The sequence below is a fragment of the Lontra canadensis genome, unplaced genomic scaffold, assembly GCF_010015895.1.
Source record: "Lontra canadensis isolate GAN:19392208 unplaced genomic scaffold, GSC_riverotter_1.0 scaffold16, whole genome shotgun sequence".
NCBI classification, from domain to species: domain Eukaryota; kingdom Metazoa; phylum Chordata; class Mammalia; order Carnivora; family Mustelidae; genus Lontra; species Lontra canadensis.
The window spans coordinates 162,770-182,507 of NW_022631010.1; the positions used below are offsets into that span (position 1 = coordinate 162,770).

At 41.3% G+C, this 19,738-nt stretch overlaps 1 protein-coding gene across 4 annotated transcripts in view; it reads right to left on the reverse strand.

The window, feature by feature from the left end:
* The window catches only part of PHF20 (PHD finger protein 20), a 140,319-nt gene that overhangs the window by 81,767 nt on the left and 38,814 nt on the right, over positions 1–19,738 (reverse strand). For 2 of the 4 annotated variants that reach the window (XM_032858755.1, XM_032858753.1), the window contains exons 4-6: positions 5,065–5,134; positions 1,777–1,948; positions 59–143 (exon numbers count right to left, since the gene is read on the reverse strand). In XM_032858755.1, the coding sequence (XP_032714646.1) occupies positions 59–143; positions 1,777–1,948; positions 5,065–5,134 (327 nt within the window). Of the gene's footprint in view, positions 1–58; positions 144–1,776; positions 1,949–5,064; positions 5,135–10,865; positions 11,012–19,738 lie in introns of those variants that run through there. The other 2 variants (XM_032858756.1, XM_032858754.1) reach the window with 2 other exon arrangements.

Consider the following 19,738-nt stretch of genomic DNA (forward strand, 5'->3'; position numbering starts at 1 on the left):
AATATTACAAACTCCCCCCAATCCACGAATAAAAAAAATTATAACTCAAGTGCCTTACCATCCTTGTTAACAGCAGTGACTTTGGCTGGGTAAAAACGACAATCGGACCAGCAAGCAAGGACCTGTTCATTTATTTGAAATTCCTAAAAAGCAGTAAAAACAAAACAAAACAAAAAAAGACCTGTTACCAATCCAATTTCATCAGACATAACAGAGTACCAGATTTTGTTGAGAGAAGCTGATTGACAAGAGTGGGAAGGGGTGATGGCTGCTGGGATGGAGGAAGATGTTTCTGCTGTTCAACAGTGGAGTCAGACCAAAAGGGCTGAACACAAGACTCCTCCTATCCTAGGAAGTCTGGGCAGGCACAGCAAAACACCGATGATAGTCCCTACCCTGTGCCTGAGCCCAGGAGCATAACGCGCACACACTACCCAGCATACAAGTTGGAAGGAGGGAACATACCACTTGAGGGAATCAGCATTCATGCCACCTAACACCACTCACATTTTTAAAGGGACTTTTGCCAAAGGAAACACCCATTCACTTTTCATACTGTTTTTCCAGCACACAGTTTGCACTGATACTGTTTGTAGAATGAATATTGGATAATCAACTTGGACAACAGTAAACAAGTCTTTTTTTTTTTTTTAAGATTTTTATTTATTTATTTGACAGAGAGAGAAAGCACACAAGCAGGAAGAGAGGCAGAGGGAGAGGGAGAAGCAGACTCCCCACTGAGCAAGAAGACCAACATGGGACTTGATCCCAGGACCCTAGAATCATGACCTGAGCTCAAGGCAGACGCTTAACCAACTGAACCACCCAGGAGACCCAAAAGTAAACAATTCTAAATGAGGGTGGGGACGGGGGGAGGAAGGACACACATAGACAGCAAGAGTTTAAGCTTCCTGGCCAGGGTTAAAATGAAAAACAGACTGGGGGTGAGTCAGATTCAAAGCCTGCAGGATTTCTACAGATTTCTCAATGCCGGTTTAAAAAACTCAAAACTAATACTTCGTTTTTCATTCTGAAATCAGTAAAAGCTCCAGGCATAGCAATGAACTTTAGAAAAAGGAATACAGTCCAATTCCACGATTTGCAAAAGCTTTTTTTTTTTAAGGTAGACTCCACTACCTCAAACTCACAACCCCAAGATCAAGAGTCACATGCTCCACCAACTAAGCCTGCCAGACACCCCTCAAGAATTTATAAACAGGTTGGCTCAGTCAGTTAAGTGTCTGCCTTCGACTAGAGTCATGGCCTCAGCGTCCTGGGATCCAACCCCACGTCAGACTCCCTGCTCAGCAGGGAGTCAGTCTGCTTCTTGTTCTCCCTCTTACCACCCCCAACTCATGTGCCTGCTATCTCGCTCTTGCTCAAATAATTAATAAAAAATTTTTTTAAAGTTTATAAAAGACCCTGATATGAGGCTCCACGTGGAATGATTACTTAATAAATGGTCGGACAACAAATAAGTATAATAAGTGATCTCAAGGGATACAGTGGTGTAAAAGAAAGAGATAAGGTACCCATTCATCCTCAGGGCTTCACAACCAAATCAGTTTATGAGTTGTCAGATCAATCATATCATACAGACAGAAGATAAACGAGATTCTTCAAGAGCCCCAGGCACCACAGAGACCTCAGGATTGCAGCTACAGGCCTAAATAAGGATTGAGTCCCCAGCTGCTACTGACTTTCACACTGAACATCAAAGGCTGGAACATAAAGTACCCAACGGCTGACCCAGCTCCTTACAGATGTGATACTCACAGAAGATCCTTCGTCTTCATGTAAGCCCTCTTTCCTTAGCTGTATTTTCTCTAAAGGGCGTAAATAAGGACTGTCCCAGCAGAACCACTCATCATAACGATGGTTCCAACGCTTGAAATGGATGAGTACTTTTCCTTCTTCGTAGTCAATGTCTTCTATGTGAGCTGGATACCTGAGTCAGAAAAAAAAGTTAAATGCCTTTCCCACCCAAAATATCCAGAATAGTACCCTTCCAAACCTCTTCCCAAAGGACTAGCTTACCAAAGTACTAAATAAAGCCTATCATTTAGAGAATGTGTAATTGTGTCAAATCACAAATTACAGAGGCTAGCAGACTTAGGGTTCAAATCCCAACCTGGACATTCTTTAGTTTATGAATTATTAAGTTGACTTTCCAGAGCCTGAGTTCTGTCATGTAGAGTAGAGGAAGGATACCCAGCATACCGGGTTACAATGCAAGTTAAACAAGATGACATACATACACACAAGACAGAGCACAAAGGAAGGCAGGAAACACACATTTAACAACTAGATTATATTTTACATAAGCCAATAAATTAGAATGACCACGCAACCCAGACTGTATGAGACAGCCTCAATTTAAGAATTGTATAATCCATATAGAATACCATGCAGCTGTTAAAAAAATACAAAACAAAAACCACAAACGGTTCTATGTCATGATGTGGAAAGCTCTCACAAGATGAACTAGTAAATGAAAATAGCAAGGTACAGACATTGTGTATGGTAAGCTATTGTTTATTTTTTTTAAAGATGAAACAGGAGGGGAGCCTGGGTGGCTCAGACAATTAGTGCCTGACTTGGGCTCAGGTAATGATCCCAGGGTCCTGGGATGGAGCCCCATGGCAGGCTCCCTATACCGTGGGGAGGCTGCTTCTCCCTCTCCCCCTGCCCGCCGCTCCCCTGCCCATGTGCTTTCTCTCTGTCAAATAAATAAATAAAATCTATTTTTTAAAAAAAAAGGATGAAAAAGTATGTCATATATGTAAATATGCATAAAAATATCTTACACAAGCCTCTAACAAGGGTTACTTATAGAAGTATGGCCACGGCAACAGTTCAACAGTTCACCCTCTTTCTAGACTAAGAGTTGGAAAAACCAATGACTGTATTTCCCTGACTCCCTAACAACTGGCAATCAAGGTCTTGAAGACCTGTGGGTTTAGAGGCAACTGTAGTGGCCAAACCCAGTGCTCCAGTGCAGGGCCTCTCAAACTTTCATCTAATGATGCCAATCATCAGAGGATCTGGTTAAAATGCAGATTCGGATTCAGCAGATGAAGCTAGGGCCTTCGAGCTTTTAACAAGCCCCTGGGGATACTGATCTACTAGTCTGCAGAAGCAAAGATCTAATGTCTAGTTACTGGATTCCTAAGTATCAGGCAAACGTTGAGGGTGGCAGGGGCACTGGCAGCAGTGAACTCCTGACCTCCAGGACACAGCTCCAGCGGTGGGTCCCTCACATTGATACTTAAGGGCAGCAACTGTGAGTCCCACTCCTCCAACCCTTCCAACAATTTCGTAAATACCCAATGTTCTTGTGTTAAATTCTTTTGTGGTTAAAGTACCCAGGATGGTTTCTGTTTCAAGCATTAAAACCTAACCGACACAGGAACTGAGTATGGAGGAGGGGAGGAGCAAAAGCAGGAGGGAGACGTTTTGTAGTATACCTTTTAATGCTCTTTATTTTTCAACCATATTACTGTGTTGCTCATTCCAAAAATAAATAAATGGGTAACAATAAAGAAAAATAAATATTGTTTGCAATTACTCTCTTAAATACACTTGTATTAATCAGATTGCTATTCTAGTTTGAGAAAGTTCAGATTCTACCTATATTTTCTCCCCACAACCTGGATTTGTACCATTTCTGGCCCTTCTTATATCAATCACCTAGTACCCCACCAACCTAATAAACATGTGCTACCTTGTGTCTGTACACTATGTCCTCTTCAGTCCTACACTAGTAACCTCTAAGGCAGTGTGCTTACCGCTTAACCTATCACAGTAGCTTGCAGATACTGGGCATTCAAAAACTGTTGAGCAAATGAATTCTGCTTTCCCTATTCTTCCCAAAGGTCAGATGTCCTGTCAATTCTTCAATCCCAAAGCTCTTAGACTCCAGCTACCCATTCCAATTTGAGTCACTCTCCCCGTTCAGGCCCCCATCACTTTGTGTGGGTACTTTGCACACAGGACTAACAGGTTATGGTTTTCAAAATTCCAAATGGTACTCTCCATACATTAAGTGCCCAAAAAATGTTAACGGAAGGAATAAACAGCCTTGAAACTAGTGTCTACTTCAATACAACTGACATACAGCTGCTACAAACATAAGCTATCCTGACAGCAGGCCAGCTAATTGTATGATCTACTGAACTGTGAAGTACAACTGTAGGAGACAAAAGGATTCCCTAAACCTATTCCTCTCTATACAACTTAGAGAAGGCGGGACACCTGGCTGGCTCATTGGTGGCTCATGGGAGTCTTAATCCTGGGGTTGTGAGTTCGAGACCCACACTGAGTGCAGAGATCACTTAAAAACAAAATCTTAAAAAAAAAAAAAAGGGGGAGAAGAACATGGATATCTCAATTATATTCCTCTTGCACAGGGCCTGGGCTCAATTGGTTAAACGTCTGCCTTCAGCTCAGGTCATGATCCCAGGGTCCTGGAATTGAGTCCTGCATCAGACTCCCTGCGTCTGCTTCTCCCTCTCTGCTCCTCCCTCCAAATCCCTCCCTGTGTGCTCTCTCTCAAATAAATAAAGTCATTTAAAATATATATATATATACACACACACACATATATTCCTCTTGCCCTCTCATTTGTTCAGTCTACCAGAGACTAGCGAGCCTCCCTAAATTAACAAACTCTGACCTAAGACACTCCTATTCAAAAGCCCTTTCTTTAATGATTTACTGTATCTAGCAACAGTTTTCAAACATAAGTCTTTGGACCAACACATGGGATTAATTTTTCACAGAAATAAATTTATTTAATTTGCAGAACTTGTCTTTATACTAAATCACATTCTTTCTAAATTTTTGGTGCATAAATACTTCCTAAATTAAAACAGTGGTAACTTTGTTTTTAATACTCTTACTAATATTATGGAGCCATTAAAAAAATTAAGTCAGCTCTCTATGTATCAATTTTAAAAGATCTCTAAGAAAAGTGGGAAAAAAAACCAACAACTAAAGATGCAAAATGGTACTGAATACACTACCATTTATTTGGGGGAGAGGAGAGAGCCAATACATCCGTACCTGTTTTTAAATGCGTGGGCTATCTCTGGAAGGATGATCAAGCAACCCGGTTTGCATCTTGGGAGGGGAACTGGATAGTTAAGGAACTGGAGAGGAAGTATGAGACTTATTTTATTCAATGTATATCTTTTTGTATGTTTTGAATGTCGTACCATGAGCATGTATTAACTATAAAAAACATATAATTAGATATTTATTTTAAATATCCTTATTTGGCAAAATTAAAAGCCAGCAACCTCAGGACAAACACCAAATTATTTTGAATTTGCACTGGTTAGTGCCTTCTAAAAATCTGGTAAGTCCAGATCCACGGAATCAAATCAAATTCCTAGGCTAGCAACTCCAATGCACATACTCAGGAGTCTGAAGAAGGACCTCGAGGTCCTTGGCTATCCTAAAGCCCTTCCTTGCTCAAGTAACTTCACAGGACACAGGCATCCTACTGACTGAACACTATACAAATCTCTCCAGAAGGTCAACAGTAACCACAGGGCAAGCAAGATTTCCTAAGGAGAAGGCAGTTTTCCCTACTTTCCTGAAGCAAGGCACTCATGGAGGATGGGGAAACCCAAGTGCATTTCAGTGAAGAGGTAAGACTTGGTGGATCGAAATTGCTAGTTGTCTTAGAAAACAGCTCAGCTTTATCAGTCAACAGAATATTAAGTGACTTTGATCTGCCCAGTCAATTCCAGGTCTTGAAAGGAATTATAAAACGTGTGTGTTCCGGGGTGCCTGGGTGACTCAGTGGGTTGAGCCTCTGCCTAGGGCTCGGGTCACGATCTCGGGGTCCTGGGATGGAGCATCACATCGGGCTCTCTGCTCAGCAAGGAGCCTACTTCCTGCTCCCCCTCTGCCTGGCTCTCTACCTACTTGTGATCTCTCTCTCTGTCAAATAAATAAAATCTTTAAAAAAAAAAAAAAAAAAGTATGTATTCTGACTTTTGCCCTTGAGGACACATGAAGCAATTAAGTTTTTAAACTATTAGGTGAAATCACATAAAACAGCTGATAACTACTTTTTACCTACAAAAACAATTAATTTCACCTGGTGCAACCTAAATATTTGGACAACCATTAGGGGTGCTGGAGAAGATGCCACAAGTTAACAAAAAAGGCGTTGTAAATGGAATCTGTATAGACACAAAAAGGGAGAAAGAATTTCCAACTTCAAAAATAACTAACAGCCACTGATGACATTCTAGTTTCCAAACTAGCATCGCAGCTAGGAGCCACATTTCTAATGGACATATTAGCCAGAAAGGAAAAGATACCAAATACCAAACTGATAACTAAAGTAAGCTCTAGGGAGGGAAAAGGTACTAGACTTGGCCAAGAGACTTAGTCTGAATTTTATTTTTTAAAATTTTATTTATTTTTTGAGACAGAGAGAGAGTGCAAGCAGGGGGGGAGAGCAGAGGGAGAGGGACAAGCAGACCCCACTCTGAGCATGGAGCCAGACTCGGAGCTAGATGCCACAACCCGGAGATCAGGACCCACGCCAAAACCAAGACTCTGAAACTTAACTGACTGAACCACCAGGTGCCCTGTAGTTTCCATTTTTACAAGGATTTAGTCACATAATACTTGTGTAAGGAAAAATACTTTTTTAAAAAGTGGGCTCCATGCCCACCACTGCAAGGCCTGAACTCATGACCCAGAGATTGAGAACTGAGCTGAGATTAAGAGTGAGACAACCAACTAACTGAGCCACCTAGGTCCCCCCCAAAATAAATAAATTAAAAGTTCTGAGAAGTATGTAATGAGCAGACTTTCAACTAACAGCTTCATGGTTTGGGGATTTTTATGCTGCTTGTAACATCCACAAAATAGAATACTATGCAGCTATATAAAAAAAGAGAGAGAGAGAAAAGAGTGTGGGGGAGGTTCAGTTGGTTGAGCGACCAACTCTTGGTTTCGGCTCTGGTCATCACCTCAGGGTTGTGAGATGGAGCACCAGCACATCGGGCTCCACGTTCAGCACAGAGTCTGCTCAAGACTCTCTCTGCCCCTTTGTCCCTCGCTCTAAAATAAAGAAATCTTAAGAGAGAACACACTCTGTGAATTATATAGGAAGATTTCCAAGACATGTTTTTTTTTAAAAGATTTTATTTATTTGAAAGAGAGAGAAAGCATGAGAGGGGAGAGGTCAGAGGGAGAAGCAGACTCCCTGCTGAGCAGGGAGCCCAATGTGGGACTTGATGCCAGGACTCCAGAATCATGACCTGAGCCAAAGGCAGTTGCTTAACCAACTGAGCCACCCAGGTACCCAGATTTCCAAGACATGTTAAGTTTAAAAAAGACAAACTACAGAATAGTTCATATCTTATGATACCTTTCTTGTTACAAAAGAGAAAAGTAAGAATATGCATTAGTTTTTGTTTATATTTAGGTAAACACTAGTAGTATGGACAGAAACTAATAAAACTGGTCACCTATAGAGGACAGAGCAGGTATAGGATAAAGATGTGAAGCAATTATTCTCACTGTATACCTTGTTACACTGTTTTGATTTTTGAACCTATTCAAACTCTATCCAATGGATTATCAATTAATTCCCTTGCATTTCCCAGGAGGACTATCCTATCATATTCAAATTATGACTATACTATCTCTCATTCAATACTGATATCTACAGTATATTTTTCTTGTTTTACCAAACTGATTAGTGCTTCTAAGATGATGCTGAAAATTAGCAGATAGTTGGCATCCTTCTCTTTAATGACAACGTCTCCAATGTTTCATCATTAAGTCTGAAGTATGTCAAATTTTCTAATTAATGCCCTCAATGTGAAGTTACCAAGGATTCATCAAGAATAAATTGTGAAGTCAGGAAATGACAGATGCTGGCGAGGATGTGGAGAAAGGGGAACCCTCCTACACTGTTGGTGGGAATGCAAGCTGGTGCAACCACTCTGGAAAACAGCATGGAGGTTCTTCAAAAAGTTGAAAATAGAACTACCCTATGACCCAGCAATTGCACTACTGGGTATTTACCCTAAAGATACAAATGTAGTGATCCGAAGGGGCACGTGCACCCGAATCTTTATAGCAGCAATGTCTACAATAGCCAAACTATGGATAGAACCTAGATGTCCATCAACAGATGAATGGATAAAGAAGATGTGGTATATATACACAATGGAATACTATGCAGCCATCAAAAGAAATGAAATCTTGCCATTTGCGACAACGTGGATGGAACTAGAGGGTATCATGCTTAATGAAATAAGTCAATCAGAGAAGACAACTATCATATGATCTCCCTGATATGAGGAAGTGGAGTTGCAACATGGGGGGTTTGGAGGGGAGGAAAAGAATAAATGAAACAAGATGGGATCGGGAGGGAGACAAACCATAAGTGACTCTTAATCTCAAAACAAACTGAGGGTTGCTGGGGGGAGGGTGGGGTTATGGACATTGGGGAGGGTATGTGCTATGGTGAGTGCTGTGAAGTATGTAAACCTGGCGATTCACAGACCTATACCTCTGGGGATAAAAATACATTATATGTTTATAAAAAATTAAAAAAAAAATTTTTTTTAAAGAATAAATTGTGAGACTTTTAAGACTTTGTTAAGATGATTATACAGCTTTTCTCTTTTACTCTATGAATATAATGAAATAACAGATTTGGGGCGCCTGGGTAGCTCAGTAGCTAAGCACCTGCCTCCGGATCAGGTCATGATCCCAGGGTCCTGGGATCGAGCCCCACATCGGGCTTCTGGCTCAGCGGGAAGCCTGCTTCTCCCTCTACCTCTCTCCCGGCTTGTGTTCCTTCTCCCACTGTGTCTCTCTCCATCAAATAAATACATAAAAATCTTAAAAAAAAAAAAAAAAAAGAACAGATTTCCTAAGTTTAAGTTATCATTACCCTGTAAAAATACATCATATTTGGTTGTGTGTGTCACTCATTTAATAAGTATCTGGTGTCCTAGTATTTTACTAACAAGTTCTGTGTCTCTTTCATAAGTAGTATTTGTCCAAGTTTCCTCATAATATGTCCTTCCTGCCCATTTTTAGTTTAATGCTATGCTGCCTCATAGAAAGTACTAAAAAGCTTGACTTCATTTTCTATTAAACTGCCTACTCTGAGGGGCAACTGAGTGGCTCAGTGGGTTAAGCCTCTGCCTTCGGCTCAGGTCATGATCTCAGGGTCCTGGGATCAAGCCCCACATCGGGCCCCCTGCTCAGCGGGGAGCCTGCTTCCCCCCCTTCTCTGCCTGCCTCTCTGCCTGTGATCTCTCTGTCAAATAAATAAAATCTTAAAAAAAAAAAACTGCCTACTCTGAGACCTTTTCGAGATAATTCTTTATCTACCTTTTCCATCACTTCTATGGTTACTAATCAGATCATGTTTTCTACCTCTTCTTGAATTAATTTTGCCTAAATAAGAGAGTTTGAAATGATCATCAGATACAATTTAAATGTTCAATAGTTTTCCTTAAAAGAAAAGAGCTCAAGACTCAATAAAAACATTGCAAACTCAATTCACACATAGGATTTTTTTTTAATAGGTTTTATTTATTTGTCCAATAAAGAAAGACGGGGAGAGCACAGGATGAGGAACAGCCGGCAGAGGGAAAAAAGCAGGCTCCCCAATGAGCAAGGAGCCCAATGCAGGACTCAATCCCGCAACCCTGGGATCATGTCCTGAGTTGAAAGCAGGCACTTAACTGACTGAGCCACCCAGGCATCCACAAACAGGATTTTTAAATGGCAAATACAAACACTACATGCTAAGCACTTTACAGGGCAGAAACTACTCCCTATTAGTTCCATTATTCAACAAACATTCCTAAATGTCTAAATAAATAAATAAATAAATAAATATATATATATATATATATAATTTTTTAAAAGATTTGTTTACTTATTTTAGAGAGAGAGATTGCATTGAGGAGAGGCAAGGGAAGAGGGAGAAAGAAACTCAAGCAGACCCAGCGCTGGGTGTGGAGTCAATGCAAGGCTTGATCACATGACCCTAAGATCACAACCTGAGCTAAAACCAAGAGTAAGATGCTCCACTGACTGAGCCACCCATAAATTTATATTGTGAGACAAATGGTTAGGTCCTGGAGTTAGACCAAACATCAGGGCTTCTAGAGTGGCAAGGGCCCAAAGAGAAGTATGGTGGGTTCCTTAGAATTCGTCATCCGTCTCTACAAAAAGACCAAGAACATTCTTGATCTCTAAAAAAGAGTAAAAAAGAGTATTGGGCCTAGAATTATCTGGCCTGCCTATATTCTGTAGCCAGAACGAGACAGAAAAGAGACAGTATTTCCTATGGCATGCCTGGGCTAGAGACTAAGTTTCTACATGCTCTCCCGTACTCACTTTCTAAAACACTTGAGTGGATGCTTTTTTTTTTAAATCTTTTGTAAAGATTTTTTATTTTTATGTAATCTTTACCCCCAAAGTGGGCCTCAAACTCATGACCCTGAAATCAAGAGTCACATACACCAACAGTCAGTCAGGTGCCCTGGACACTTCTCTCTCTCTCTTTTTTTAAAAAGATTTTATTTATCTACTTGAGAGCAAGCGAGCATGGGCAGGTGGGGGCAATGGGGGTTAAGGGGAGTAGAGGGGGAAAGAGAAGGAAAAGCAGACTCTGCACTAAATGTGGACCCTTACAAGAAGCTCAATCCCAGGACCCTAAGATCATGACCTGAGCCAAAATTAAGAGTCAGCTGTTTAACTGACTGAGCTACCCATGGGCCCCTGCACCCTTCTCTTTTAAAATACATTTCTTACCATTCAACTCCTAGTCTCTTCCTTAATTTACACAAAAGTACTTTGCTCACCTTCTTCAGAGGCAGCAAATGAGTGGAAGTCCACTTCAAACTTTTTCATCAGGTACTGGAGGATTAGGAAAGCAGCTTTAAAGAATAAGATTCAGCACCTAGGCTGAACCTTGAAAGATGAAGAGAGGTGTTTGCCAAATGTCTGAATTTCTTTCAGAATGATCTGCATATTGAATGCATAGGCATTCAATAAATGTTCATCAAATGTATTTTTAAGATTTTATTTTTAAGTACTCTCTACACCCAACACAAGGCTCGAACTCACAACTCTGAGATCAGGATCACATGCTCCACCAACTGAGCCAGCCAGGTGCCTACTTTTTTTTTTTTTTTAAGATTTTATTTATTTAGTTAGTTAAAAGAGTGAGAGAGAGTGCAAGCACACACACAATTGGGGGGAGGGAGAGAGAGAGAATCACAAGCAGACTTCACACTGAGCACAGAGCCTGACACAGGGCTCAATCCCACAACCCTGAGACCATGACCCAAACTGTAACCAAGAGTCGGATGCTCGACCTACTGAGCCACCAAGGTGCCCCCAAATGTACTTTTTAAAAAGATTTGATGGGACGCCTCAGTGGCTCAGTCAGTTAAGCTTCTGCTTTCAGCTCAGGTCATGATCCCAGGGTCCTGGGATCGAGTCCTGCATCAGGCTCCTTGCTCAGCTAGGAGCCTGCTTCTCCCTCTCTGCCTGCCACTCCCCCTGCCTGTGTGCTCTCTCACTCTCACAAATGAATAAAATTGTTTTAAAAAAATTTTTTAAAGATTTAATTACAAATACCTAGAGTCACAGAACAGCAACAGGAATATACGCACAAGTCAAGGTGAATCATCAAAATAAACCAATGATATCTGTGTTACAGATGTCAAAAAGACAAAAAGATCCCCATACAAGAATTGTCAAATTGGGGGTGCTTAAGTGGCTCAGTCAGTTGAGTGTCCCACACTTGGTTTTGGCTCAGGTCATGATCTCGGGGTCATGAGATCAACACCCATGTCGGACTGTGCACTCAGCAGGAAGTCTGCTTGAAATTCTCTCCCTCTCCCTCTGCCCTTTCCCCAGCTCATGTGTGCACATTCTCTCTCTCTCTCAAATAAATAAATCTTTAAATAAAAAAAAAAAGAATTGTCAAGTTGAAACGAATTGACCACACCACCAAGACAAAATTAATTTGGCCTTTCTTCTAAAGGCCAAAAAATACTGAAAACTCCTATTTTTCCAAAATTCAATTTGGCAAGGAAAGATATCCTAAACTTCATAGTAAATTAGATTACTGTGGTGACCTTATTTTAAGCAAGGGATATAACTGTCCACTAAGCCAACCAAGAAGCCACAGAAGGCCAATGTAGCCAATCAAATGTAAAGGGACAAGGAGAATGAACCAAAAAAAAAAAAAAAAAAAAAAGAAAGAAAAAGAAAAGAAAGAAAGAAAGAAGAAAAGAAAAGAAAGAAATTCATCAATTCAACATATTCTGAGTCCTACTCTGGGACAGGAAGTGCTCCAGGGTTTGGAAATACACAGCCAAATCTATGAAGATGTTGGTCACAGCAGCTGGCAGAGGAAGACAGACTCTATGTCTAAGACACACTGGGACTTTCATTTCCTCAGACATACCACATACCTTCCCATACCCAGTCTGCTCCTTTTACTTGAAAACATTTCTCCCTGCCCACTCTTCCCAGGCAACAGCCTTACCCTTCTGCAGCCTCAGAATCCCTGACTACAATATCTCAAGTACCCCTTGGCTCCTTCCTGTCTATGTCAGCTTCCCACTTGCTTTCTTCATAGCACTTACCCCAGCTATAATTATTTCCTTTGTTTCTCCATTTACTTGTTTATGATTATGGTCTGCTTCCCTAAGAGACTACAGAAACCTCTAACAGTGTCTGTCTTGTAACACTGCAGAATCCTTGGGGAACAAACGTCTCTAAACATCCAAGTAATGATAATGAAGTATCACAGGTGCAACAACAGAAGACTACCTAAGGTGAAGTGGGGTACAGAGTGAAAAGACCAGTTCTAGCGCCAAGGGGGAATGAAGAGGCCAAAGAAGAAGTAGGGAGAGAAGGGGCTCAAGAGAATGCTGGTGAAGAGGAGATATCTGATTTTAATTCTAAAAGATGAAAAGGTGTTTTCCCGGTGATCAAGCAGACAGTGAGGCTAGAGAGTTTCTGAGAGAGGGTCCAATACGAGTAAATCAGCATCGGTACGGAGGAAGGGAAGCACAAAAGAGGACAAAGTAGTACAAAAACTGAAGGTGAGAAAGGAAACAGTAATTCCATACAGAAAGCTGCACAGGAACCTTATGGATTCCATACCTGCTGTACGGATGAGCAGCTGGGCCCTAAATGACTATGTCACTTAGGTGTCCATGGACCACCGGGCATTGGTGAACACAGAGCCAGCAGTCCACAAGGTCTCCATGAGAAATGTTTTACGTACTTTTCTATAATCTGGACCATTTTATCAGAGCTAACATAGTATCATTTTGCTCCAGTACTACCAAAAGTGGGATCCAGAGATAGTATACAGGTTGGAGGTGCCAGTTCTCACATTTTTGAGTTTGTGAAACACTGCTCTAAGCTACCAGATAAACCAACCTACCCGTGGGCTCCACCAAGGAAAGGAGGACTGTGGGAGAGTGAAGCTCACACCAAATTAGAGAGAATAATGCCATGTACATGTCCAGGAAGGCAGAGAACAGTCTAGATCTAACAAAGGGAGACAATATTGGCTTGTCCACAGTAAATGACTTCAAATCCCGGAAGGCTTGCTGCTCAGTCTTGGCTGCTTATGAGTAAAATTAAGCTGCCCAACCCCACACACTGTGCACATGCTTAAATTAGAGCAGCTAGACAGTGCTTGGCAGGATCTGTTTGGTCCCCCCACACATACCAGAAATACAAACTGAAGAAACATTACAGAGGAGAAAAAAAAAGGAGGACCAGAAAGGATAAAAATTTCCCTTTGATTTCCCACTCCAACTGGTCAGTGCTCACTCACAGAGCTATTAATAACCAATGTGTGCCACTGACTATGGGGGTTAGAACTCCCATTACATAAGGATCTCACTGGATCTTTACCACTATCTCCTGAGCACTTAAGCCGTTGTCATTATCACCACAACCATTTTATGTCTGTGGAAATAGAGGTGCAAAAGAGTGATTAGGAAAAGGTGTAAGCAAGATCAGGATCCAGATCTCTGGACTAAACCCAGTGAGGAGTCTTCTGCTCTTAACTGGACTTCACATTATCAATACCCTTGTAGTGACACAGGTCCATAAAGGTATCTTTCGTCTTGGCCACCTAATAGTCTACCTGATGGCTAGCCCAAAATCTACCTAAAATTTCCCCCAGGGATTGGACATTCAGGCTGCTTCCACATTCTTACTATATATAAAAATAGCCTTTCTGCAAATATACACACATTTACTTCAAGATTCAGAGTGCGCCTCTATTCCTGGCTCAGTGCATGCACCAGAAGCAAGAATTCTATGCATAAAAGTAACATTCTAAGCCATCCCCAGCCTTTGCTGGAGAGAGGATGGGAATGGAAGCTGTATTTAGTGAAAAACAAAAGGCTGACTATTAACCTGCAGAAAAACTGTGCTGTTTTAGATGCCTTAACTCCTTCCCTATCCCTTCACCACCTCCATTAGTCAACATCTGACACTTCTAACTCCGGAAATGTCTTAAACTCATCTCTCCTCTTCATCCAAATCATTTGTCATATGACACAATAGTCAGTACATCCAGGCAACCTATGCCCCTCTATCAGTACTGGCAGAGGGCCTGATACGGAGACACTCAGTAAACATCTGGTGACTGAATAAACAACACCACTTTTCTGTTCCTAAGAGGGATCTACCTTTTTCTCTCTCCCTCTTGATTAACATCTCCCTTTTTAGCCCAACTTCCCAGTACTCCTGATGGGTTCCCTCTCTGGATTCTGAGAATACATCATACTCCTTGAGCCCTGAATACTTTTTTTTTTTTTTTTAAGATTTTATTTATTTGACAGAGAGAGATCACAAGTAGGCAGAGAGGAAGGCAGAGAGAGGTGGGGAGGCAGGGTCCCTGCTGAGCAGAGTCCGATGTGGGGCTTGATCCCAGGACTCTGGGATCATGACCTGAGCTGAAGGCAGAGGCTTTTTAACCCACTGAGCCACCCAGGCGCCCTGAGCCCTGAATACTTTTGCTCACACTGTTCCTTCTGCCTGCTCTCACCCTCATTCCCATCCTGGAAATCTTGTCCTTTGATCTCACTTCCTTCCAACTCCCTGGCCCCTCTTCTCTCCCTCCATCATACCTCCCTGGATAAACCCCAACCCTAGGTAAATCAGATTCTCCACATTCTCCAGCCAGGCAGCTGATTACGGCTAGATAACGCATGCAACATGCTGATGGGTCTCATGTGAAATCCATGACCACAAATAATGCTTTCCTTAGGGATGGAACGAGCTTTGCGACTGAGTGTGGGAATATATCTATATCTTGATCTGAGTGGTGGTTATACACATGTATCCTGCTTTAGAAGTTCATCAAGCTATACACTTAAGAACTGTGTACTCTAATATAAATTATACCTCAATAAAAAGTTTTTTAAAAATTGAATAAAAAGGGGCGCCTGGGTAGTTCAGTGGGTTACAGCCTCTGCCTTCGGCACAGGTCATGATCCCAGGGTCCTGGGATGGAGCTGCGCATCGCATCGGGTTCTCTGCTCAGCGGGGAGCCTGCTTCCCTTCCTCTCTCTCTGCCTATCAAATAAATAAATGAAATTTAAAAAAATATATTTAAAAAATTTGAATCAAAGAGAGGGGCACCTGGGTGGCTCAGTCAGTTAAGCACATGCCTTCGGCTCAGGTTATGATCCCAGGATCCTGGCCCCCTGCTCAGCTGGGAGACTGCTTCTCCCCCTGCGCCTCCCCACTGCTCCTATTCTCGCTCTCAAATAAATAAATAAAATATTTTTTAAAGTTTTTTTAAAAAGAATAACATCTCTGCTCTCTCTAATCAATCAATCTCTTACAACTGTAAACTACCATGAATCATTATCAAAAAGGTTTTTTAAAAATTCAGGGTTGCAGGGGGCTGGGTGGCTCAGTAAGTTGAGCATCTCTCAGCTCAGCTCAGGTCTCAATCTCAGGGTTGCAAGTTCAAGCCCCGTGTTGGGCTCCAAGCTGGGCATGGAGCCTACCTAAAAATCAATAATAATCATCCAGGGTCAAAGGGAAGAAAAAAAATTTTTTAATAAAAAATATAAATAAATAAATAAATAAAAATAAAAGGAGGGAGAAAAGGAGAAAAAGATTTAAAAATTAAAATAAAAATCTAGGGCCTACCACTGGCTATGGAGTGGAAAAGATGAGGAAAGGAAGCTCAGTCCAGAAAGATATAGGAGACTGGTTATGTGGCTAGTGCCAGGGTCCAGAAGATCCATGATAGAGGCTTTAGGCCAGAAAGGGAGGGTGGAGGTGGCAGCCAGTGTGAAATTCAAGCTAGATTCTGGATGTGGATCTGACAAGATTAGCTGATAGAGTAGATGATGGGGTGGAAAAGAGGAGCTAAGGAGACTCCAAGGGGGCTCTAGAGGCTCTAGCCTGTTGAGTTCTGTGACACTTTACTATTAAAAAAAAAAAAAAGTACATTCTACCATTATAATAAATAAATACACACACACACACACACACACACACACACACACATATATACATATATGTATATCTTTTACTCTAAGAATGATAAATAATCCAGAGGCCAGGAGCAACAACTCCTCAGTAGCAATGAGCATACCTAGCACCTGGATCTTTTTTAATACCATTTTCCAATAAAAGGAGCCAGGGCTCCTTGGAGAAATGGCTATTTGTAGGACTGCAGCACAAAATACACAAGATGAGCCTAAAATATTTTGTAGTGCCAGAAGTAAGGAAGTGTCTCTCACACACACACACACACACACACACACATGCGGTGATGACTGGGTATATGTCCAAACGACACAAGAGGCAACTGAAAGAGCTCCCAATGCAACAAGAGCAACAAAATAAAGCAGTATTGGATTATAACCCAAAGTCTAAAAGAAATATGAATTCATGCTGATATAAATAAACGATCATTAAAAATAAGGAAAATCTAGAAACTGACAGAGCCAAAAGCGGCCTAAGGAGACATGACTACTAAACATAATGTGGGGGGCGTCTGGGTGGCTCAGTGGGTTAAAGCCTCTGCTTTCGGCTCAGGTCATGATCCCGGGGTCCGGGGACTGAGCCCCACATCGGGCTCTCTGCTCTGCGGAAAGCCTGCTTCCTCCTCTCTCTCTGCCTGCCTCTTTGCCTACTTGTGATCTCTGTCTGTCAAATAAATAAATAAAATCTTTAAAATAAATAAATAAATAAATAAATAAATAAAATGAAATAAACCTAATGTATCCTGGATGGGTTCTTGAAACAGAAAAAGGACATTAGGGGGTAACTAAGGAAATATGAATAAAGTATGGACTTTTGGCAATAATAATATACCAATATTGGTTCATTAATTATAACAAATGTACCTTACATTTCTGTATTATTAATGTATAATGTTAATAGTAGGGGATACTGGGTGTGTTATATACAAGAACACTGTATTATCTTTGGAATTTTTCTATGAATCTAAAACTATTCTAAAATTAAAAGCTGGAGCTACTGGCTAGTTCAGTCAGAGGACCATGCAACTCCTACTCTTGGGGTTGTGAGTTTCGAGCTACATGTTAGGTGTGGAGATCACTGATAATAAAACCTTAAAAAATAAAATAGGGTCACATGGCTGGTTTAGTCTGTAGAGCATGTGACTCTTGATCTCAGGGTTGTGAGTGTGAGCCCCACATTGGGCAAGAAGCCTACTTAAAATTTAAAAAAATTAAAAATATGGCACCTGGGCGGCTCAGCTGGTTAAGCAACTTAGGTTCAGGTCATGATCCTGGAGTCCCAGGATCAAGTCCTGCTTCCGACTCCATGCTCAGCGGGGAGTCTGCCTTTCTCTCTGACCAACCCCCTCTCATGCTCTCTTTCTCATTCTCTCTCTCAAATAAATAAAATCTTAAAAAAAAAATTAAAAACAAAAAAATTAAAAATAAAATACAATTCTTACTGAAAAAACTTCTTGACCACCAACCTCCAATGGGACTTCAGTGGAATTTTATGGCATCAACAATTTACCACATTTCTCACATCCAATCCCTCTTCAATCTTCTAAATGACAAATCATACCTCATCTTTTTTCCTCAAACCCAAGCCTTCCTTCTTTAGATTCTTAGTGTCAGCTGAGATTTTCTTATCCCACTTAAAAAATAAAACCAATCAGGGGCGCCTGGGTCGCTCAGTCGTTAAGCATCTGCCTTAAGCTCCGGTCATGATCCCAGGGTCCTGGAACTGAGTCCCATAATGGGCTCCCTGCTCAACGGGGAGCCTGCTTCTCCCTCTCCCACTCCCCCTGCTTGTGTTCCCTCTCTCATGGTCTCTGTCAAATAAATAAATAAGATCAATCGAAAAAAGAATTCCCAATGCTAGTAGGAACATAAAATGGTACAACTGCTGTGGAAAAAAGTTTGGCAGTTCTTCAAAAGATTAAACAAGTTAGTTAGCATTTGACCCAGTAATTCTATTCTTACATACCTAAGAAATATGAAAACATATGTCCACACACAAACTCATACACAAATATTCATAGCAGCATTATTCACAATAGCCAAAAAACAAAAACAATACAAATACTTATCTACTGAGAATGGATAAACAAAATATAGTACATCCCTATTGTGGAATACTATTCACCCATCAAAAAGAATGCTGATATATGCTACAACACAAATGAATCTTGAAAATACCATATTAAGGGGCACCTGGGTGGCTCAGTTGGTTAAGCAGCTGCCTTCAGCTTAGGTCATGATCCCAGGGTCTTGGGATCAAGAGCCCCACATCAGGCTCCTCGCTGAGCGGATAGCCTGCTTCTCCCCTGCCTGCTATTCTCCCTGCCTGTGCTTGCTCTCTCCCTCTCTCTCCACCTTTCCTCTCTCCCGCTCTCCCTCCCTCTCTCTCTCTCTCTGTCAAATAAACAAATAAAAATCTTAAAAAAAAAAAAAAATACGAGGGCACCTGGGTGGCTCAGAGGGTTAAGTCTCTTGCCTTCAGCTCAGGTCATGATCTCAGGGTCCTGGGATCAAGCCCCGCATCGGGCTCTCTGCTCAGCGGGGAGCCTGCTTCCCTCCCTCTCTCTGCCTGCTTCTCTGTCTACTTGTGATCTCTCTCTGTCAAATAAATAAATAAAATCTTTAAAAAAAAAAATCTTAAAAAAAAAAAAAAAAAACATTAAATGGAGCACCTGGCTAGCTCAGTTGGTAGAGCATGCAATTCTTAGGCCTGAGGTCATAACTTCAAACCCCACATCACAGGGCTTAGGGCGTACATTAAAAAAAGAGAGAGAGAGAGAAGGTAATCCAAAGTAGTTAATTTTGGAACACCTGGCTGGTTCAGTTGGTAGAACATGTGACTCCTGATCTCAGGACCATGAGTTTAATGGCATGGAGTCAGTCTATATTTCAAAAAAGAAAATATGCTGGGTACCTGGGTGGCTCAGTCTGTTAAGCATCTGCCTTCAGCTCAGGTCATGATCCCAAGGTCCTGGAATCGAATCCCACATCCAGCTCCCTGCCTTGCAGGGAGCCTGCTTCTCCCTCTGCTTCTACCTCTCTCTCTCTCTCTGTCTCTCATGAATAAATAAATAAAATCTTTAAAAAAAAATAAAAGAAAAAGAAAATATGTTAAGTGAAAGATGTTAGCCACAAAGAAACATATTGTGTGATTTGGTTTCTAAGAAATGGGCAGAATAGGCAAA